Source organism: Aegilops tauschii, chromosome 7 (assembly GCF_002575655.3).
Source record: "Aegilops tauschii subsp. strangulata cultivar AL8/78 chromosome 7, Aet v6.0, whole genome shotgun sequence".
Lineage (NCBI taxonomy): Eukaryota > Viridiplantae > Streptophyta > Magnoliopsida > Poales > Poaceae > Aegilops > Aegilops tauschii.
Genome location: NC_053041.3, coordinates 56,550,698 through 56,569,284, shown reverse-complemented (window position 1 = coordinate 56,569,284; position 18,587 = coordinate 56,550,698). Strand labels below are relative to the sequence as shown.

General features: G+C 43.6%; 1 protein-coding gene across 1 annotated transcript; it reads right to left on the bottom strand.

The window, feature by feature from the left end:
• Positions 1-12,782: 12,782 nt before the first annotated feature.
• On the bottom strand, positions 12,783-14,242 carry LOC109732931 (uncharacterized). The gene is made up of 3 exons (XM_020292135.1): positions 14,165-14,242; positions 13,926-14,072; positions 12,783-13,463 (listed from the first exon to the last, which is right to left on the bottom strand). The coding sequence occupies exons 1-3, from the start codon at positions 14,240-14,242 to the stop codon at positions 12,783-12,785; spliced, it is 906 nt and encodes a 301-aa protein (XP_020147724.1).
• Positions 14,243-18,587: the final 4,345 nt, after the last annotated feature.

Here is an 18,587-nt window from a genome sequence, read left to right as displayed (position 1 = left end):
CTGCTAAATTGTGGTGCAACAACCCCCAATGCCTCCCAAGCCTATGCCAACCCATTTAGATAAGAAGTGATGGTCAAGTTATTGAATATACATAGATGATCTTCATTCACCATCACTAGAGGAATGAGATCTAAGAGACTTGCAATGGAACTATATTTATCCGTTTGGAATTGCTGATGTGAAGGTGCTTCGAATAGCCTTGCAACTATATTGGTGGTTTTAAATAGCCTTTTCTCTTAAGGTGCTTCGCTAGCTCATTGCAATCATTTATCAGTTTGTGAGGCTGCACTTGTCTCCAATTTCAGCACATGTGGCACTTCTCTTCTAGTCTATTTGATTTGCTATCTTGCCCTTTTATGGTCGAACGATATCTTTACCATGTCATATCCTCACATGCATTTGATACAATTGTACGCATATCAACCTTGGATATTAAAACGAATGAACCATATATTTACTGCTTATATACTCATTTGTTGGTATTATTATGCTCACGTGCCAGTGTTATTATCCTCTAGGCCCACCTTCAAGCCGGTTTCTTCATTTGGAGCTTTGCCCTTGGGGCAGCCATGTGTGACCGTTTTTCTGTTGAACTTTATTGTGATCGGATAATGAAATATGAAATAATAAATAAAAGGTTGTGTGCATCACTCGATATAGAGGCCGATGGATATTCCATCTTTGCAAAAAAAAACCGGAGCTTTGCCGTTTAAATATGGCAGTGTAGTGAATCAATTCAATAGAAATTACAGTAGGTAGGTGACACTTTAGAAACCTTACGGTCGAAGGAAACTAATGATGCCATCCCCTTTTTTCTCCACAAGGATCTATCTATCTATCTATACCTATATACCTATACTAATTACCGACTCCCTAGAGATTATCACATTAATTAGAAATTAGGAGCCGTTAATCTTGTGAGACCTAATTATAACGGTGTAGATCTACCTAATTTTTTTAGGTTAATCTAATCAAAACCTGAGAAAATCTGTGGAGATCTACCTATTTTTTAGGTTAATCTATAATCAAAACCTGAGAAAAAATAATGTGAAATAAACTTTTAACTATCAGATTATGCTAGGAATCATCTCTAGCCATTAGATAGTCCCACGCACCACCCGCAAAAAAAAGATAGTCCCACGCACAGACGTCTCCTGTCCGCCTCTCACGCACGTCTCCTCTCCACCTCCGTCTGCTGCCATCTATCTGTCATTGAAGATCTCTATTGGCAACCTCCTCCGTCTGCTGCTATCACCCAGCCCTCTCCCTGGCCCTAATCGGCGCACGTCTCCTCTCCACTTCTCCTTCAGAGTATGCGCACATGTGGAGGCCATCGATTTATCCGTCATGGACGATCTCAATGGCCACTTCGTCTGCCTGCTCCCGTCACCCTGCCCTAATCCGTCCTCTTACCTCCGTCGATGGTGCCGCAGGTTAGCACGGCCTCCTCTGCCTTCTTTCTCCATCATCTCCCTCGCCAATCCTGTTCTAAGCAGTCTCCTGCTTCTGTGATTGATGTCGTCCTTCTCCAGTCACGAGTCTCCGCAGGTTATATGTCTCCTCCTCAGATTTCCCTTCCATTGCAAAAGATAGGAACGCCTTTCCCATACCTTCAGTAGTGGCTTCAATTCAAGTCGCAAAAGTTTCTATAGAACAGGTAAACTTCCCTACTCTATTTTTGATTTTTACTGTTTTTTCAGTAGATAAGATTTGAATCATAAGTTATGATATATGTGCTTCGATGGGATTCATGATATGGATGCTTATATACCTCCATTGAAAAATTTCTTACATGTTCTCCTTGATGTTTCAGTTCAGTTGTCAAAGTTCCATTAGCCCGCAAAACATTCTCTCAGATCTGGAGCCTACTCAAGAATGACGACTCCACCGTTATGTGCTCACCTTCTTGGCTGCCACTTCTCATCAGCTTAATCTTCTGTCACAGACTCATTTCGTCAGGGAGTTCCACACGCCATAGTTCCTCCCTCTCTCCTATCTGATTTGGACTCCCTCACAGATACCACAATCGCTCTCCGATGTGCACATATTAGCCATGGTTTACCCATCGTTTATACCACTCAATACTTGCATACGAAGTTAGCACACCTGCATTGCCATGGGTAGCCAGCCAATGCTTACAACAGTCCATCCTATAAGGTACGCAAGGATCAATAATGTAGTAGGTTTTCATTTTGTGGGTTTTTTATGTTATTCATCCTGTAGTTTCAGACATGGTCTGTAATGAGCACATACAGTCTAGGTTTTCGTTTTGAGGGGATCTTGATCACGTGCATTCATTAGTTTCAGACCTGTCATAGATACTTCGATGGGTAAGATTTGTAGGTGTTATACAGTTCAGTTTGGGCTCAATTAATTAATGGGCAGACAAATAAGATGTTTCTCTATATAGATGGTGCTACTTTGTACGAAATGATATGTTTTGGTTCTACACACACATGCTAGATTATGCAGCACTTTAAGAATTGACTGAAGTTATTTGTTAGTAGTACACAAAATGATCTGTATTTTTGGAACGACCACATGAGCCTCTTTTTATTGACAAGGTTGGCATAATGTCCAGGTCCACTTCTGCAACAATGCCAAAATAACCTATTATTCTTTCTTTATAAATATTTATTGATGCAAACAGATTGTTCCGCCCTATTTATATGAGATGATGGATGAATATATTTCCAAAATTTTCAAACTCACCCTAAACTCTTTCAATTGGTCTACAATTTCCTTTATTCTAAATAAATAGTGCATCCAGGCATTATTGTAAGCTGAACAAAGTATTGGCCTCCACCACATGTACAGATTTCCCGAATGGAAAGGGTCTACGAACATATTGGGTGAATGTGTCAATGCTATTACGTAAACGTATCAATATCACACTTATCATGTTGAACGGTTACTTTCAATAATCTTACAACTATTTTAATATATTATTTATTGTATGCATAAAATATATCTTAAATGATGCAATATATGTGTTTCCTCTTTCTGACAATAAGCGAGTGTATTTGGCTGTTTGCATTATTTGTTCCTATTATTTTGATCTCTAACCCTTAGTTTCTGCAAATCTTTATATCGTAGTGCCTCGCTGTCTTGGGTTGATTTGCCAATCAAGTGCTATTTTTTATTTTAGTTGTGGAATATCACCATGATGGTGCAATGAGAGTTTGTTCCCTATTCACTGCAATATCGGAGGAATGGCAAGACTGCTAGAGAACTATAACGTGTGTTGAGTTGACATAGATAATACATAACTTGGTGTGTCATGTGCACATCCATCGTCGGGTATGTATAATAGTAATCCATCTCATCATGAGATGTTAGTGTTGACAAAATCAAGGCGAAAGATACAAAAGGAAGATTTATGGGTGCATCATTACTACATAATCTTGCTGCATGCTCTTCGTCTCGATATTAAGTATTTCTGTTTTGGCATTACAATCTACTTTACCTTTGAGTTTCTCATTTACTTTTTTTTATCATAAGTTCATGTTGGCATATATTGTTGAAGTTTTCCTTCCACTTAAATATAAAATGTGAAAAATCACATGATAATTTTTTAAAATACCAAATAAGTGATATTGCTTTAACCAATTCATTATTTATATAGCTGGTAACACGTAGCGGTATAGTTGACAGCGTGATACATTCTCATGTAAAAGAGCTTTTTTGTGTACATGGTTTATTGGTACTACTATTCCATCATTTATTGGAAACTCACATGTAGTGCTGGAATGTAAATAACTAGCCCGTGCGAATGCACGGGTTGACGACTAGTACCTCTAATTTATGTCAGAAGATACTACATTCAGATGTGATGTACACTTGTTGGTGGCATTGGGCATTGACAAATGTTGGGCCTTCCCTGCCCCTATTAATACACTTGTGATCTACGCATCAGAATGTTGTCGCCGTACTTACATACACAAGTTAGGGAGATACAAACCTAGCCGGAGAGAAGATAAGAGAAAGAGGAACCCGGCCCGGTGGCAAGATGTATAACAACCCTCCCCCGACGCAGGGCATGTCCTACACTACGAACACACGCGGAGGCGCCACCAGGAGAAGGGATGCCTCTATGCATGGCAAGATACAATCTGCAGTCGTATATATACGGAACTTTTTCTACAACGTGATGTGACAGTTGCACTAAGAACAAGATGTGCACGCACTGAGGCCGTAGCTAACTTTGCAGGCACGATTAGTTAGTAGTAGCGGAGATCGAGGCTAACTAGTTTTGTAATCTTGTTCCTTGGGTCCATGACCTTATGGTTCTCATCGATAGGTGGTGGATTTATTCCAGCCCATCAGATCAGAACACTCGACTAGACCAGGAATCCTCTGTACACAAAGAAAGTCAGGATTCACAATCACAACCAAACCACCCAGAGAAAAACAAAGTCTATGCAAGTGCAGCTATCTTTCTCAGGTGAAAATAAACAAAAGTCGCCCTTATCTAAAACTTCAACACAAAATGACCCAAATCTGAAAATATTTCATGAAATGGCCCTCTTTTGCATGACACCCGGGCTAGGGCGCCATGCTAGAGAGCATGACGCCCCGGGCTAGGGCGCCATGGTAGCGACATGTAACATGGCGCCCTGGCCTAGGGCGCCATGCCAAATAGCATGACGCCCTAGCCCGGGGTGTCATGCTATCTAGCATGGCGCCTTAGCCCCGGGCGTCATGCAAAAGGGGCCATTTCGTGAAATATTTTCAGATTGGGGTCGTTTTGTGTTCAAGTTTTAGATAAGGGCCAGTTTTGTCCATTTTCACCTTTCCCAGCCTATAAAACAACAACCAATCCCACAACGCAAGCACGGGAGAGGAGAGGAGAGCAGAAAAGAAAGTAAGAACCCCTTGCTAGTTGTTCTTCCATAGTAACGCCATCCTTTACAAAGCCGGCCAAGATGTATGACGCTCCGTCGGCGCAGGAGATGTCCTACATGGACCACGTGCAGAGGCGCCACGAGGAGAAGGGCTGCATCTAGGCATGGTGAGACCAATAACTCCATGATCCACTCGCTTCCTCTCCCTCTTTCTGGGTTTTTCTCTGCTTGTCTTGTCGTTTGAGAAATCTCTCGGCCGTGTGCACCCGTCGATGCAGAGGCTGAGAGAGAGAAAAAACTCTCTGAAATCCTCAGAAAAATATCAAGGCTACTGAATACATGTTGCATTAATCCTTTGTAATTAGCAAGGCTACTGAGACTGACAATCTCACAGGTTTCGTTGGGGACCAAGACAAGTATTGTTATTGTGTGTGCAGGTGTTGATCATTGATCGTAGTCCAAATACTCCTGCTGGTTCAATAAACCTTAAGGTTATCCACTTGAGGGAATTGGTGTTTGCCTACAAACATCTGCACTTGCGGCCCAACAACATCTAGAATAGAGGAAGCACGGTCATGCAGATTGTGCTTCTGCTCGGTCTCTGGATCCGGGATCCTGCACCCAAGGGTAGGGAGGAGCCCATTGGTGATGTAGCTGCCCAGCGTTTGCCCTGTCACCATCGACGCAGTTAGTCTCCTCTTCGCCAGTCGCTGGAGGCGTCAGTGGAAGAGCAGCGACAGCTTTTGCCATTTCGAGCTTCCTTGTCTTGGAGGACATGGTACGAGATTTGGCAGGAAGATTGAGACGTTTCACGTGATTTGGGGTTGTCACAAGCGCGGGCTGCAATTACAGTTGGGATGGCTAGAAGGAGAAGATAGAGGATTAGAATGGATTCACTCTCTCTCCTGCTCGTCAATTTAAAGTTCTGAAAATCCAACCGTCCCGGATATCCTGCTATATGCGTGGGAACAACGTGAAGTCCAAATGGCAACACCGCGCACTTATGTGCGAAACTCGAGGTGTCATCATCGACCCGGCGGTTCACCGGGCGAGTGGTTAGTCGGCCATAGAGCATCTGTCGCACAGTATTCGAGAAGATATAGGTAATGACCGGTCGCTTTTGGGCATTCATTGTGTGTGGGGGGTGGGGTGGTGGGGGGGTGATGTGATAATTCACATAACATTCGCCATGACATCACTCACCGCCACGATGCTCCAGATCTTTTTTAGCCGGTTTTAATTGAGGCCCCCTTTGTTTGGGCTACATATTCCTAAGAGTTCGACTGGACCAGATAACATCATGAGTTGTTACTAGGCTTGTCCTAAGCAAAGTATTAGTCAAGCTGATTGCACGATGAATCCAAGCGCCATAAGTCGCACTACTCGGAGCAAATGTGTCCTACCTATTTGCGTGTTGACGGCCCGCCTCAACGAGATTGCAAAATTACTCAGCGACACCCAGTATAGGGGACAAACTCTATGTATCCACAACATAAGTTTATTTTGAGCATAAAGCTAAATACTGAAGTTCATAGACTCGGTTCTGAGTTAGCAGCATAAAATGTGTTCCTCCGGGATAGTGATTAACACCGCACAGTCAGGAGCCAATGCCTTGGCTCTCCACTCAAAATTTAACATGAGGGCTGCTATCCAACCTCTTCCATATAGATTGTCGGATATCACCGTGTCTTACCGCTACTTGTTCACACTTAACTTTTCAGGTATTCTCTTTGGAGTCCGTAAAGTGCTTTTTATGAGTAACTCAATCATACTCCAGGTCCGACTGACAGTCGGGATCATTCCCGTTGAGGGCAGAGCCAGTCTTGTAAATGAGACACTCGTAGACTTGGGGGCTACTAACGAATGAATACCCACACAGAATGCCCATTTGGCTCCCATGGAGGAAATAAAAGGACCAGGTGGCTCAAAAAGTTCTCACTTTCATCTACTCTTTGTGGTAGGATAATCCCTAATGCCTCTCAATCCTATGCAACCCATTCAAATATGACGCGATCACTACTTATTGAATGTATGTATGTTCTCATCATCATTATTAGAGGAACCGGACCCGAGAGGCTTGGAATGCAACTATATTTATATGTTAGGAATTGTTCATCTAATTGGTGCTTCGGTAGCTCACCGCATTGCATTTATCGGCTTATGGAGCAATGCGTGTCTCCAATTTCAGCACATGAACTACTTCTAATATAGTCAATTTGATTTGCTATCCTTGCCTTTTATGATAGAGCCATATTGCCCGTCGTGCCATATGCTCGCAGACATTGCGCACTACACTGTACACATATACACATCTAATGGACAGACAAGTACTGGCGTGATAGCGTACATGTATCACGCCGTGCCGAGTTATTGGAGATGTCAGTATAGTGTTATGATGGCGTACACCCACCTCTGGGTTCAGGGCTTCACCTCCAAGTTTTAATTTGGAGTCCTATATTATTACTCAGCTAATTGGTCTTGTTCCTTCCCACCATACCCAGCGCATGCACACACACACACCCATCATGGTCATGGGCCCATGACTTCATAGTCCTCATCCATAGGTGTTGGATTTATTCCAGCCCCTCAGAACTGACCACCCAACTAGCTAGACTAGCTAGGAATCCTCTCTTCAGTCAAAAAGAAAGTAAGGATTCACAATCAAACCACCAAGAGAAGAACAGAGAATCTGGGTCCGGGTTGGTGCAAAATTGAGAAAACAATTTAGGACCAAAGTTTAACCCTCTCTATTTTTTCCATTTACTACGGGGCTGATATTTTAATTTCCCCGACTCATATAGTAGCAACTAAACTGATCCATTTGGGAGTTCTGAGAGATTTTTCTATGATTTCTAGTGGCCGACTAGTACGAAGTCTAGTGTTCCATGCCCACGAAAGACAAATTTCTCAGACAAAACCAAAACACCGTGGCCGATGCATGGGCCCATCAAGCTTTGTTAGTTACAAATCAGTGTTTCCACTTTACTTTGGTGGTGGCGAGAGTAAAAAAAATACGTGGTACGAGTGCAGCACTGGAAATGCTGCCTCGACTGCCTCTGCTGCTGCTGCAACTAAACCATGCCGACATGGACCGAGGCAGCTAAGGCCCAGCGGAGAGATCCACCAGCCTCTGCCGTCTTTAATTATCCCCAAAGCAATTTAAGATTTCATAATAAGCGTGTGCGTCTATTGTGAGTTACTTGCAAGGCACTACCACACTTCGGCACGTTGTGACGAATCAGTACCACTAGTCATTTTTTTTGCCATGCAGTGCCAACTCTAAGCCTAAGTGTTACAAAACGGTCTGACAGCCGTATAAGCTCGTATTGACCACGTATCTGACCGACCGGGCCCATTTGTCAGGTGCCACGGTGGCCTACCCACTCGCACCCGCTCGGTCACTTGATCCAGCCCGGGTCGGTCGCACCAAGTGGCTAGGTCGGGTCGAATCGGACCGGACGAACCCCAGTTTCCTCTCCCCCCCTCCCTCGTCTCCCTCTCCCCTCTCAGGCGATGGCGGCGGCGACTCCCGGCGGCGCCGACGGCGCGGGCGGGTACGGTGACCTTCCTGGCCTCGGCCCCGATGACCACTTAGGTCTGGACGACGTCGACGGCTCCAGTTCATACTACTCCAGCGCAGACGAGGATTGGGAGGAGGAGGCCGCACTGTCCATGGAGGATAGGCTGAAGATGGCAGAGATATGGGTGGCCCATCCTAGCAGTAGCCATTAGTGGACCAGTGGAGTTGCTGGCGGCGTGCTGTAAGTCATTCTCTTCTCTGCTTCTTTCTGTATATTGCAAAACAGGGGGCTAGGGTTAGTGTTGCTCATGACAGTCTAAATTTGTGCTGTCAATTGTAGTTTGGATGATGTTGTTTGGGATGTTCGGATTCATTTCGATGCACAACACAATCTGGATAGGAAGATATGCAGCTCAGATGTGACATTTCTGAACTTATATGCACTGATGCACACACAAGGTTATTCCTTCTCTGATGAACTGTACCACATGAAGAATTTAGGCAGAGGAGAGGAAAGAGAGCAAGGGTTAGAGTTAATTGACACAAACATCAAACTGCAGCAACTTAAGAAGGAATATGAGCATAGTTTAGTTCTGAATTTGCTAGTGAGGGCAACAGCACCTTTTGTATGTCAGATAGAAGAAGATTAGTGAGACCAAACTACAGCAATGTCTGTCAGAGGAGAGAAGAAAATTTAGCAACTATATTGTATAGACCACCTGTTGTGTATGATCTCAGTGAGCCTGCAGTTCTTGCTGTTGATCAACAAGGTGTTGTTTTTCATAGTCAGTGCACACAAGAGAGCGGAAATTTCAGTAAGGAGAGCTCAAAGCTGTAATGGAGGAAGAGACAGTGCTAGAGGAGGGACATAATAACAGTGATGACTCTGAGGCTGCTGCATATGACAGTGATAACAATCCTTTCTGCATGGAAAAGTACAGGATAATTGAAGACACGTAGATAATTGAGGGGAATAAACTAGCAGAGCAAGAAGTTGAAGATGAAGATTCAGATGAGAAACAATTACATTATGAGGATGACACTGAGGTTGAGGACTTGTTTGAGATGGAGGAGGAGGAGGAGGAGCAGGAGAAGGAGGATGAGGTCAGTGTTGTTGCAACAGAAGAGGCACCAATGCAAAAACCCGCAAAGAAGAGGAAGAAGCTGGTAGTTAGGAGAGGCCCTACTACTAGGACACATTGAAGTGTGTTGGAGGAGGTGCAACCTGATTTCATTCCTTCATCAGATGAAGAAGATGATGTGTTGCTGTTTGAGGATGAAGATGATGGACATGAGCCACTGTCATTTGTTCTACCTAAAGGGAGGAAGAGTAGGGCCAAGAAAAGGAAACCAAGGATCTGGTACAATGACAAACTTGAGCAACCACATCAGCAGTTATGTCTGTACATGTGCTTCAAGAATCAACAGCAATTCAGAGATGCTTTGTTGAGCTTGCACATCACACAGGCCAGAGACTTCAGGTATCACAGAAATTCAGACCAAAGGATCATTGCCTGTTGTAAGCAAGAGCACTGCCAGTTTTGCATAGTTGCTGCAGTTATCAAAGGGGAGAAAACTTTTGCTATTAAGAAAATAAGGCTGGAGCACACTTGCCCTAGCAGCACTGAGACATCTAGGATTAGTGCCAAGGGGCTTGCAAAGACCTATGAGTCATTGTTCAGGTCTGATCCAACCACCAGCATACACACTCTGATTGACAACTGTAATGAGAAGTATGGTGTTGATGTGCCAAGGCACATGGCCTATAGGGCCAAAAACCTAGCCGTGGAAGTTGTGCTAGGAGAGCACAAGAAGCATTATCCCAGGCTAAGGGATTATGCTCAGACCATCATGGATACAAACCCTGGTAGTAGAGTTTTAGTTGCAACAGTTACTCCAAGACCAACTACAAAAATACCACATCCAAGGTTTCATGTTATGTTCTTCTGCATAAATGGAGCAAGGGAGGGATTTCTCAATGCATGCAGACCATTCATTGGTTAGTAATGCTTTATAGTTCTTTCTCAATTGATATAGTGGTTCTTTATAGTTATTTATACTTAAATATATAGTTTAGTAATGCTTTGTAGAAGTTTAAATTGTTCTCTGGTTGCAACAACAGGTGTTGATGGATGCTTTATTAAGCTCACCACTGGTGCTCAAATCCTAGCTGCCACTAGAAGAGATGAGAATAATAATATTTTCCCACTTGCATTTGTTGTTGTTGGACAAGAGGACACAGCTAACTGGTGTTGGTTTCTACACCAACTGTACATATGTCTAGGTGGAGAAGTTGGCAAATTTGGGCCTTATACTATCATGTCTGATAGACAGAAGGTATCCATGCATCTTTCTGTTATGTTCTTGCTTTTATGTTCTTCTGCATTAGCATGTTATGTTCTAGATGTAGTAGTACAGCAGCTAAGTCTAGCATGCTATGTGAACAGGGGCTACTAAATGCAATAAACCAAGTTTTTTCAAACTGTCATCAAAGATTTTGCCTTAGACACCTCTATGCAAATTTCCAGAATGCTGGGTTTAGGGGGGAAGATCTTAAGAAATGCATGGATAATGCCAGCTATGCTTATAACCAGCACAAATTTAACATTGCCATGAATGACTTGAAAAATGAGAGTGAGGAAGCTTGGAAGTGGCTAAGTGGAATACCTAAGCACACATGGGCTAGGCATGCTTTTGCCACTAACTGCAAGACAGACTTGGTTGTTAACAACCTGTATGAGGTGTTCAACAAGTACATTCTAGATTTTAGGAAAAAACCTATTAGGACCATGATTGATGGTATTAAGGACAAGCAGATGGTGAGGTGGCATATAAACAGAGAGAGAGGAAAGGCATCTCTGTGGGAGATCACACCACATTATGCTGAGAAGCTTGAGGAGGAAAAGGAAAGGGCCAGATTCTGCAAACCTATTCAAGCTGGTGTAAATCTTGGCAAGTGACCAGTGGGCAGCAAACACATGATGTAAACTTGGAAGCTTATACATGTGGCTGCAGAAAGTGGGACCTGGGTGGCATACCATGCAACCATGCAATATCAGCAATTAACAAGGCAAAAAGATTTCCAGATGACTATGTCTGCAATTTCTTCAAAAAACCTTTTTACCTTGCTGCATATGAACCAATGATATATCCAGTTCCTGGTGAACATGATTGGACAAGGACAAGTGGACCAGACATAGAGCCACCCAAATTTCATGTGAAGAAGAGGAGAAGGAAAGAGAAGAGAATAAAGGGCAGATTTGAGGTTCCAAAACCAAAGGACAGTTCAAGAATGGCCACTATAACATGCAGCAACTGTGGGCTCCAAGGCCATAGGTACACCAATTGCAAGTAACAGTTGAGACCAAAGTTGGCTTTGAGGAAAAACAAGCATGTGGTAAACCCTTGTGAATTTTACTTGCTAATTGGTCTTCTTTCCTTCTATGTTTTTTGTGCTAAACCTTTGTGACTAACTAGCATGTTTCCTTGTAAATGTTTGCAAGGCACCTGTAAGATCAAGGAATGAAGATACTCCATCAGGATCACAGCAACCACCAGCAAGGTCTGCTTCTGCAAGAACTGCTTCTGCAAGATCTGCTAGTGCAAGATCTGCTACTGCAAGATCTGCTACTGCAAGATCGACTTCAAGATCTGCTAGAGTGTCAGCTAGTGCAAGTGCAAGATTTGCAAGGCGTTTCACTGCCCCAAGATTTGCTGCAGGAGCTTCATCTTCTGGTCCTTCTACTTCTGGTGCTCCTTCAAGTGTCCCAGGGAATTATACTCGCTTGATGTCATTCTTTACTGCCAGTGGTAACACTTGAGTGAGAGAATGTTGCTACTTGAGTGAGAGAAGATGTGAACTAAGTTATTTGTGCTACAAAACTGATGTATGTCCTAATGGAGTACTAAGTTGAGTCTGATGTGAACTAAGTTATTTGTGCTACAAACCATGTATTTTCTGGTCATTTGTGGACCTATGATGCTCCTGTGAACATATTAGGCCTGCAATATCTGAAATATTTGGCCATTTGGCACTTGTGAACAACTCAAGGCTTTTTGTGTTGTTCATTTGGCATTTGTGAAACAGCTCAATGCTCATTTGGCACTTGTGTCAAGATATTTGTTCATTTGGCTTCATCCGAGGTTCAAGAGGAGATATAACTTGAGCATTAGCTAAATAACATAGCATACTGGAGTTCAACATAACCATAGATTCTTACAGCCATAATTACTAGATTCTTACAACATTACCTAAAGACCATAGCATAGTGGAGTTCAACATTGTTCACAACTACTACATCCATACATTACACTTAACTAAACCACCTTCACAAAAGATTAGCAAAGCCTTCTATCAAAGCAACTTATATCATGATAGGTATGCTCTGCTTCATCTACCCAGATCATCTTCATCTACCTCATTCCTTCAAGATGTCATGGATCAACTTCAACTTCTCTTTGCTCTTCTCCAGTGACTTCAACTGAACAACAAGCTGGAGCTTTACCTCATCCCTGCGTTTTATCAGATTCTTATGTCCCTTCTTGAGATCAGACATGTGAAGGTTCAGCTGCACATTCTCTTCTGTGACTTTTTCCAAAGACTTGGTGAGCTCATCAACCTGAATCTTTAAATTGTTGTTGCCTTCAGCTAGCTTTTCCTTCTCTTTCAAATGATTCATCTTCATGTTCCTAATGACAGTGCCTTGAGCTTCTACCAGGTTCATCAACACTTTGTACTTCTCTTTCATCTTGAAGTTCTCTGCCTCTTTCTTCTCCATCTCATTCTTCATGACAGCCACAACTGATGCACTAGCTCTCTCATCTCTCTTCTCCTTAGCTTGCAGAGAGCTGAAATCCAACACCCTGTCCTCCTGGGCACTGAGAAGTTGATGGACATCTTCAACTAGTTTGTCATAGTTGGCATCTAGATTCCTTTTCTCTTCTTTAAGGTGGTGGATAGTAAGTGAACTTTCCAGGTTATCCTTCCTCCTAGCAGTCCTGCTGTCTTCAAACATTTCCCAAAGCTTCAACAATGCATTTTGCATTGTGGGAGGCCACTCTGGGTCAGCCCAAGCAAGGAAACCACAATTTACAGCTTCCTGCAATATATCAAACACTTATATTGTTACTCTCTCAAGAATTACCATTATGAAAGGGCACTTTTAAAAAATGAACTAACAACTGCAGAACTACAACCTATACATGTGGCCAACTAAACAATGCTACTTCAACTGCAACCTATACTGCCTCAATTAAAAATTAGCAACTACACTGCCTCAATCAACTAACAATTTGCTTCATCATCAGTACTAGTGAACATAGCCAACTAAGCTGCTGCCCATATACATATTACAGTGAACATAAGCATCAAAACAATAATCATCAGAACTACTAATAAATAACTAAACCATAAATATATTATAGTGAACATAGCCAACTAAGCTATTGCAGTGAGCATTAGTACTAGAAGCATCAAAACTACTAAGTGGTAAATAATGTGCTTCATCATCAGTACTAGTAACTATATTACAGTGAACATAGAGAGAGAGCATCAATCTTACAGGCTGAGCACAAACTAGAAACCTCCTGCCTGTCTCAAATGATTCAAAAGCTACACGGAGCTCAGTTGGCAGCCGATGCTCCACACAGAGCCCCTCTGGTGCCTTCTCCAAGCCATTGTAGTCTTGGTCTTCAATGCTAGCAGGAATCTACAGGGAGCAAATCCTCAAATCAGAAAACCAGATCATCAAATCCCCAAATCCCCAAATCACCTAACCCTAACCCTAGCTCTACCACTGACCTGATAATGCATCCCGTCGGAGGAGGAGGAGATCTGCAGGCCGGACAAGTCGTCGCTGCTCTCATCCTCGAAGACCATGGCGCGGCAGCAGTGGCGGACGCGGCGGTCTGCGCGGCGAGCGGCGGCGGCGGCGGCTGGAGAGACGACGGCGATGAGGCGAGGAGAGGGACAGAGTGCGGCTGGCTCCGGTTGGGTTCGACCGGACCCGGCTACATGGAGCGACCGAGACGGGTGCGAGAGTTACCGAGCGGGTGCGCGCGGGTAAGCCACCGTGGCAGCTGACACGTAGGGCCGGTAGGTCAGATACATGGTCAATACGCGCTTATACGGCTGTCAGACCGTTTTGCAACACTTAGGCTTAGAGTTGGCACTGCATGGCAAAAAAAAAGTGACTAATGGTAGTGATTCGTTACGACGTGCCGAAGTGTGGTAGTGCCTCGCAATTAACTCATCTATTGTCCTAGCTTGACGAGAACTGTATCAGGTATTGCTATAATATTATCTGCATCAGACAAGATCATCACTGTAATCATCATCATTGGTCATTGTTTCTGTTGCATCTTAATTTAATTTAGCATCAGATTCTGGTCTGCGCCTCACCTGCCGACTGCGCTTTTCCTTTAACATTTCGATTGCCTCCCTGAAATTATCTCAAGACTGAAATGAACTTTTCTTTCTGCAAATTAAATGAGCGTGTGCACCTGTTGTGGCTGAGATATGTTGGTTGAGCACATTAACCTGCCATCCCAACCAGTAGCAATACCATCCAGCAAACTGCACGCTGGTTTTCTTTGTGCAAACAGTCAACATAATACTCCCTTTGTAAACTAATATAAAAGTGTTTGGATTACTAAAGTAGTGATCTAAATACTCTTATATTAGTTTACGGAGGGAGTACATCAACTAGAGCGCACAATCCACGAATTCCTTGGTTTGGTTGACATTACTCGGCGGCGGCCTATAGCGCATGATTCCTTGGTTTGGTTGACATGGGCATGCTCCAGAACGTGTGGATGAATTGCCCCCCTCCCCCCGAAATGCAAATTCTTTGCATGGCTAGTTATTCAACAACAGGATATGGATGGCTGACAGGCTCCAACGCCAGGGATGTGTTAGATTGATCTCTCTCCCGTTCGAACCCAACGGGTAGAACGGGCCCCTGACTCGCGCCCTGATCGGGGGCGCCCAACCAAACCATGCTTGGTGGGCCCCTGTGACCCGCGCTATATAAACAGAGGTGGGGGCGGGCACGACTTACGAGGTTAATCGCTGCCACAATCCCCACCTACAATCCCTACCGATCTAGGGTTAGCGCGGTGCTCACGGGAAGCTCCACCACCGCCGCCATCCACTCTCTGGTCTCTGCCATCACCGGCCACCGTCACCATGGCCGGCACCGGGAGTTCCTCATCTGGACAAGGAGAAGGTAGGTTCACCAAAATCACTAGCCTCCACCGATCCAAGAGTCTATCAATGGTATCAGGCCATGCTAGGCTATGATTTTCGGTGCAAAGTATAAACAGAGAAAAAAAAGATCTCTCCCCAAAGAACCCTAGCAGGGCAGAGAAAAGCAAACAAAAGAAAAACCCAAAAGTTCACCGGAGCAGGGCCTCGGACCACGCCGGCAAAGAGTGCCGCCGCAAGGCCGCGCCGTTCCTCTCGATCCGGACGGGCATCGGCAAGCCGAGCCGTCCGGAAGAAGAACCAACCCCACATGGGGCAAAGAGCACCACCACCAAGCCGTTTGACGGCGGCGCGTTCACCCTCGTGGTGCTCGCGCACGCCGGCAAAGGGGTCAGCGGGGGCGATGCGTCTGATGGTGCAGGACCTCTCGAGTCTCTCTCTCTTTCTGCACGAAGGAGGAGGTGGTGGATGGGTGAGAGAAGGGGGAAGGGAAAAGGAGAGCACAGCGGGGCGCGGTGGCTCTCGCCGCCGTCGCCGGCGGCCAGAGCGGCCGACAAGGGCGCTGCCCTTTTTCCCCGACAGGACAGAGGAAAAGAAAGAAGAAGGGAAAGGGAAGGGAGAGTAGGCGCGCGCGGCGCGATGGCAGTCGACGCCGACGCCGGCGGCCGGAGCGAAGCTCCTTGGCTCCGCCATCATGGAGCGAGAGAGCAGAGAGGGGCGCGGGGGTGGGGGGAAATGGATTAGGGTTCCCCCCGAGCACGCCAGCCACCGTTTTTGTTCGACCACAAAGCGCGCGTGGCCGTCGGATTACATCGGGCGGCCAGGATGCTCAGCGGGAGCTGGCCACGGGCTGAGGCACGCGGAGTGGGCTTTTGGGCCGAGAGTGGTCCAGGCCACAGCAGCTGCGCTGCGCTTTACCGGGCCATCGGGCCGAAAGGACGAGGCCGCGCGCGCTAGACTTTGCTGCTGCTATTTTCTGTTTTTTAAAGAATAGAAAATTTTCAGAAAAAGAAATGTTCATGAATTTTGTACAAAGAAAATAATAAAGTTCATGAATTTTTCTTTAGTAAAAGAAAAAGTTTCTGTAAAGAGTAAAAAGTTCATGAATTTTTATTCATGTTTTTTTCCGCTGCGTAAATAATTAATAGTGCTCTTTTACAAAGAAAATAAAAGTTTAGATAGAATTATGTTTTTAAGAGCATGTTAAAGTAATTATTAAAATGAATATGATTATGTTATTTTTATGACCAACGTTGTTAATAACATGATCATGTTTTATTATTTAAAATAAAAGTGCTCTTTTAAAAGTGAATAGAACTAAAGTAAAAGATTAAATTGTTGCTTCTCTAATGCATTTTTGAACCAAGCGGTTAAAATTTCTTAGAGAGTAAAAGAGTAGAGAATTGTTTTTGAATAGAATATTGTAAAGCTTCCGTTGCAAAATAAAAGTTTTATCCTCCAATTAAATTGGAACAAACGGGAAAATTTAATTGGAAGAAATGTTCTTAGCAATGTTTTTCCCATATGGGTGAAATAAGATGCATATAGTTTCCGCTATGACAAAAGAAAATATGGTATTATTATTTTCTGAGCAATGTTGATGATAAGAGTGCTATAATTCTATGAGTCTTATGTTCAAAGTTTAAATCTCTGATAAATTTTGTATCAAGGTGACCAATTTTCAGAGAATGAATAAAGATCAAGAAATGCTCTTGAACTAGAGAAATTTATATTTCTTGTTCCCGCTACAATAAAGTTGATGATGATGATTAATTCTTAGCAAAGTTGTTTAATACAAATACTATCATCACATTGTTTATGAGTTATATGCATTATTTCCATTTCCGCCCAACGGTGATATGGAATTAATGTAGAAGGATGATGTTTATTCTAATTCTGCCACAACAGTGATTTAGAATACAAAAGAAAGTTTCAAAAGTTTAATGTGCATTTCTTTTAACCAGACCAACGTAGGGTTATTTTTATGCCCATTATTGTTGATTATTGGCTAAGTTTTCTCAGACTAAAAGTTTTTCATGCTTTCATTCGTGAAAGCAAATGACTAGGTACTTGTGACACGAAAGTTGACCAAGAAAGGTCATAACGTGAGGGAGTATGTTCTCTCTAAAGAATGGCATCAAAAGAAAAGAGATAGATCATTGAGAGTCTTGGTTGATGAATGTCTTTCATGTACTCTCTATGAAAAGATTTTTCAGTTAACATGATTTTATAGGAAACAAGCAACATGCGTGTTTAATTTGACCAATGTCGGATTAAGCATGTGTGTACAAGAGCATTCGGATTTATTCCTAAATTTGATGATTGAATATGCAGTCAAAAGAGCCAATTCTGGCATTCATATTCCCTTACAGGGAATTAACCGCATGGCGGGAAAAGATGATTATGATAAAACCTGCATGGCGGGAAAAGTTTGGGAAAATACCTGCGTAACGGGGTAAAGCTGACATAATATTATGTCAAAAATCCCGTATGGCGGGAGAAATTCTAGCAAGAGAAAGATATGATAACTCATGTGCTTTTAATGTATCCCACTCTGAGAGAAAAGAATGGAGTAGCTGAAAGGCGCAACTGTACACTTATGGATATGGTGCGCAGCATGATGAGTTATTCCAACTTGCCATTGGGATTATGGATGGAGGCGCTCAAAACCGCCATTCACATTCTCAATAGAGTACCAAGCAAGTCGGTGCCCAAAACACCGTACGAGCTATGGACAGGAAGGATGCCCTCCCTGCAACACTTCAGGGTGTGGGGGTGCCCAGCTGAGGCCAAAATGTTTAATCCAAACATTGCAAAGTTAGATCCCAAAACAGTAAGTTGCCACTTCATTGGCTATCCAGACAGATCAAAAGGTTTTCGTTTCTACTGCCCTGACAGATATACAAAGTTTGTAGAAACGAGACATGCAGTCTTCTTAGAGGACAAAATGATGAGGGGGAGCTTGGTAGCTCGGAAAATTGATATTGAGGAGAAGAGGGTGCATGCACCTAATCCGATG

Coding starts and splice junctions, on each gene's coding strand:
- LOC109732931 (XM_020292135.1), bottom strand. CDS start 14,242: ATGGTCTTCGAGGATGAGAGCAGCGACGACTTGTCCGGCCTGCAGATC. Junction 14,073..14,164: donor CCGACGGGATGCATTATCAG/GTCAGTGGTAGA, acceptor TGCTCCCTGTAG/ATTCCTGCTAGCATTGAAGA. Junction 13,464..13,925: donor TTCTAGTTTGTGCTCAGCCT/GTAAGATTGATG, acceptor GATATATTGCAG/GAAGCTGTAAATTGTGGTTT.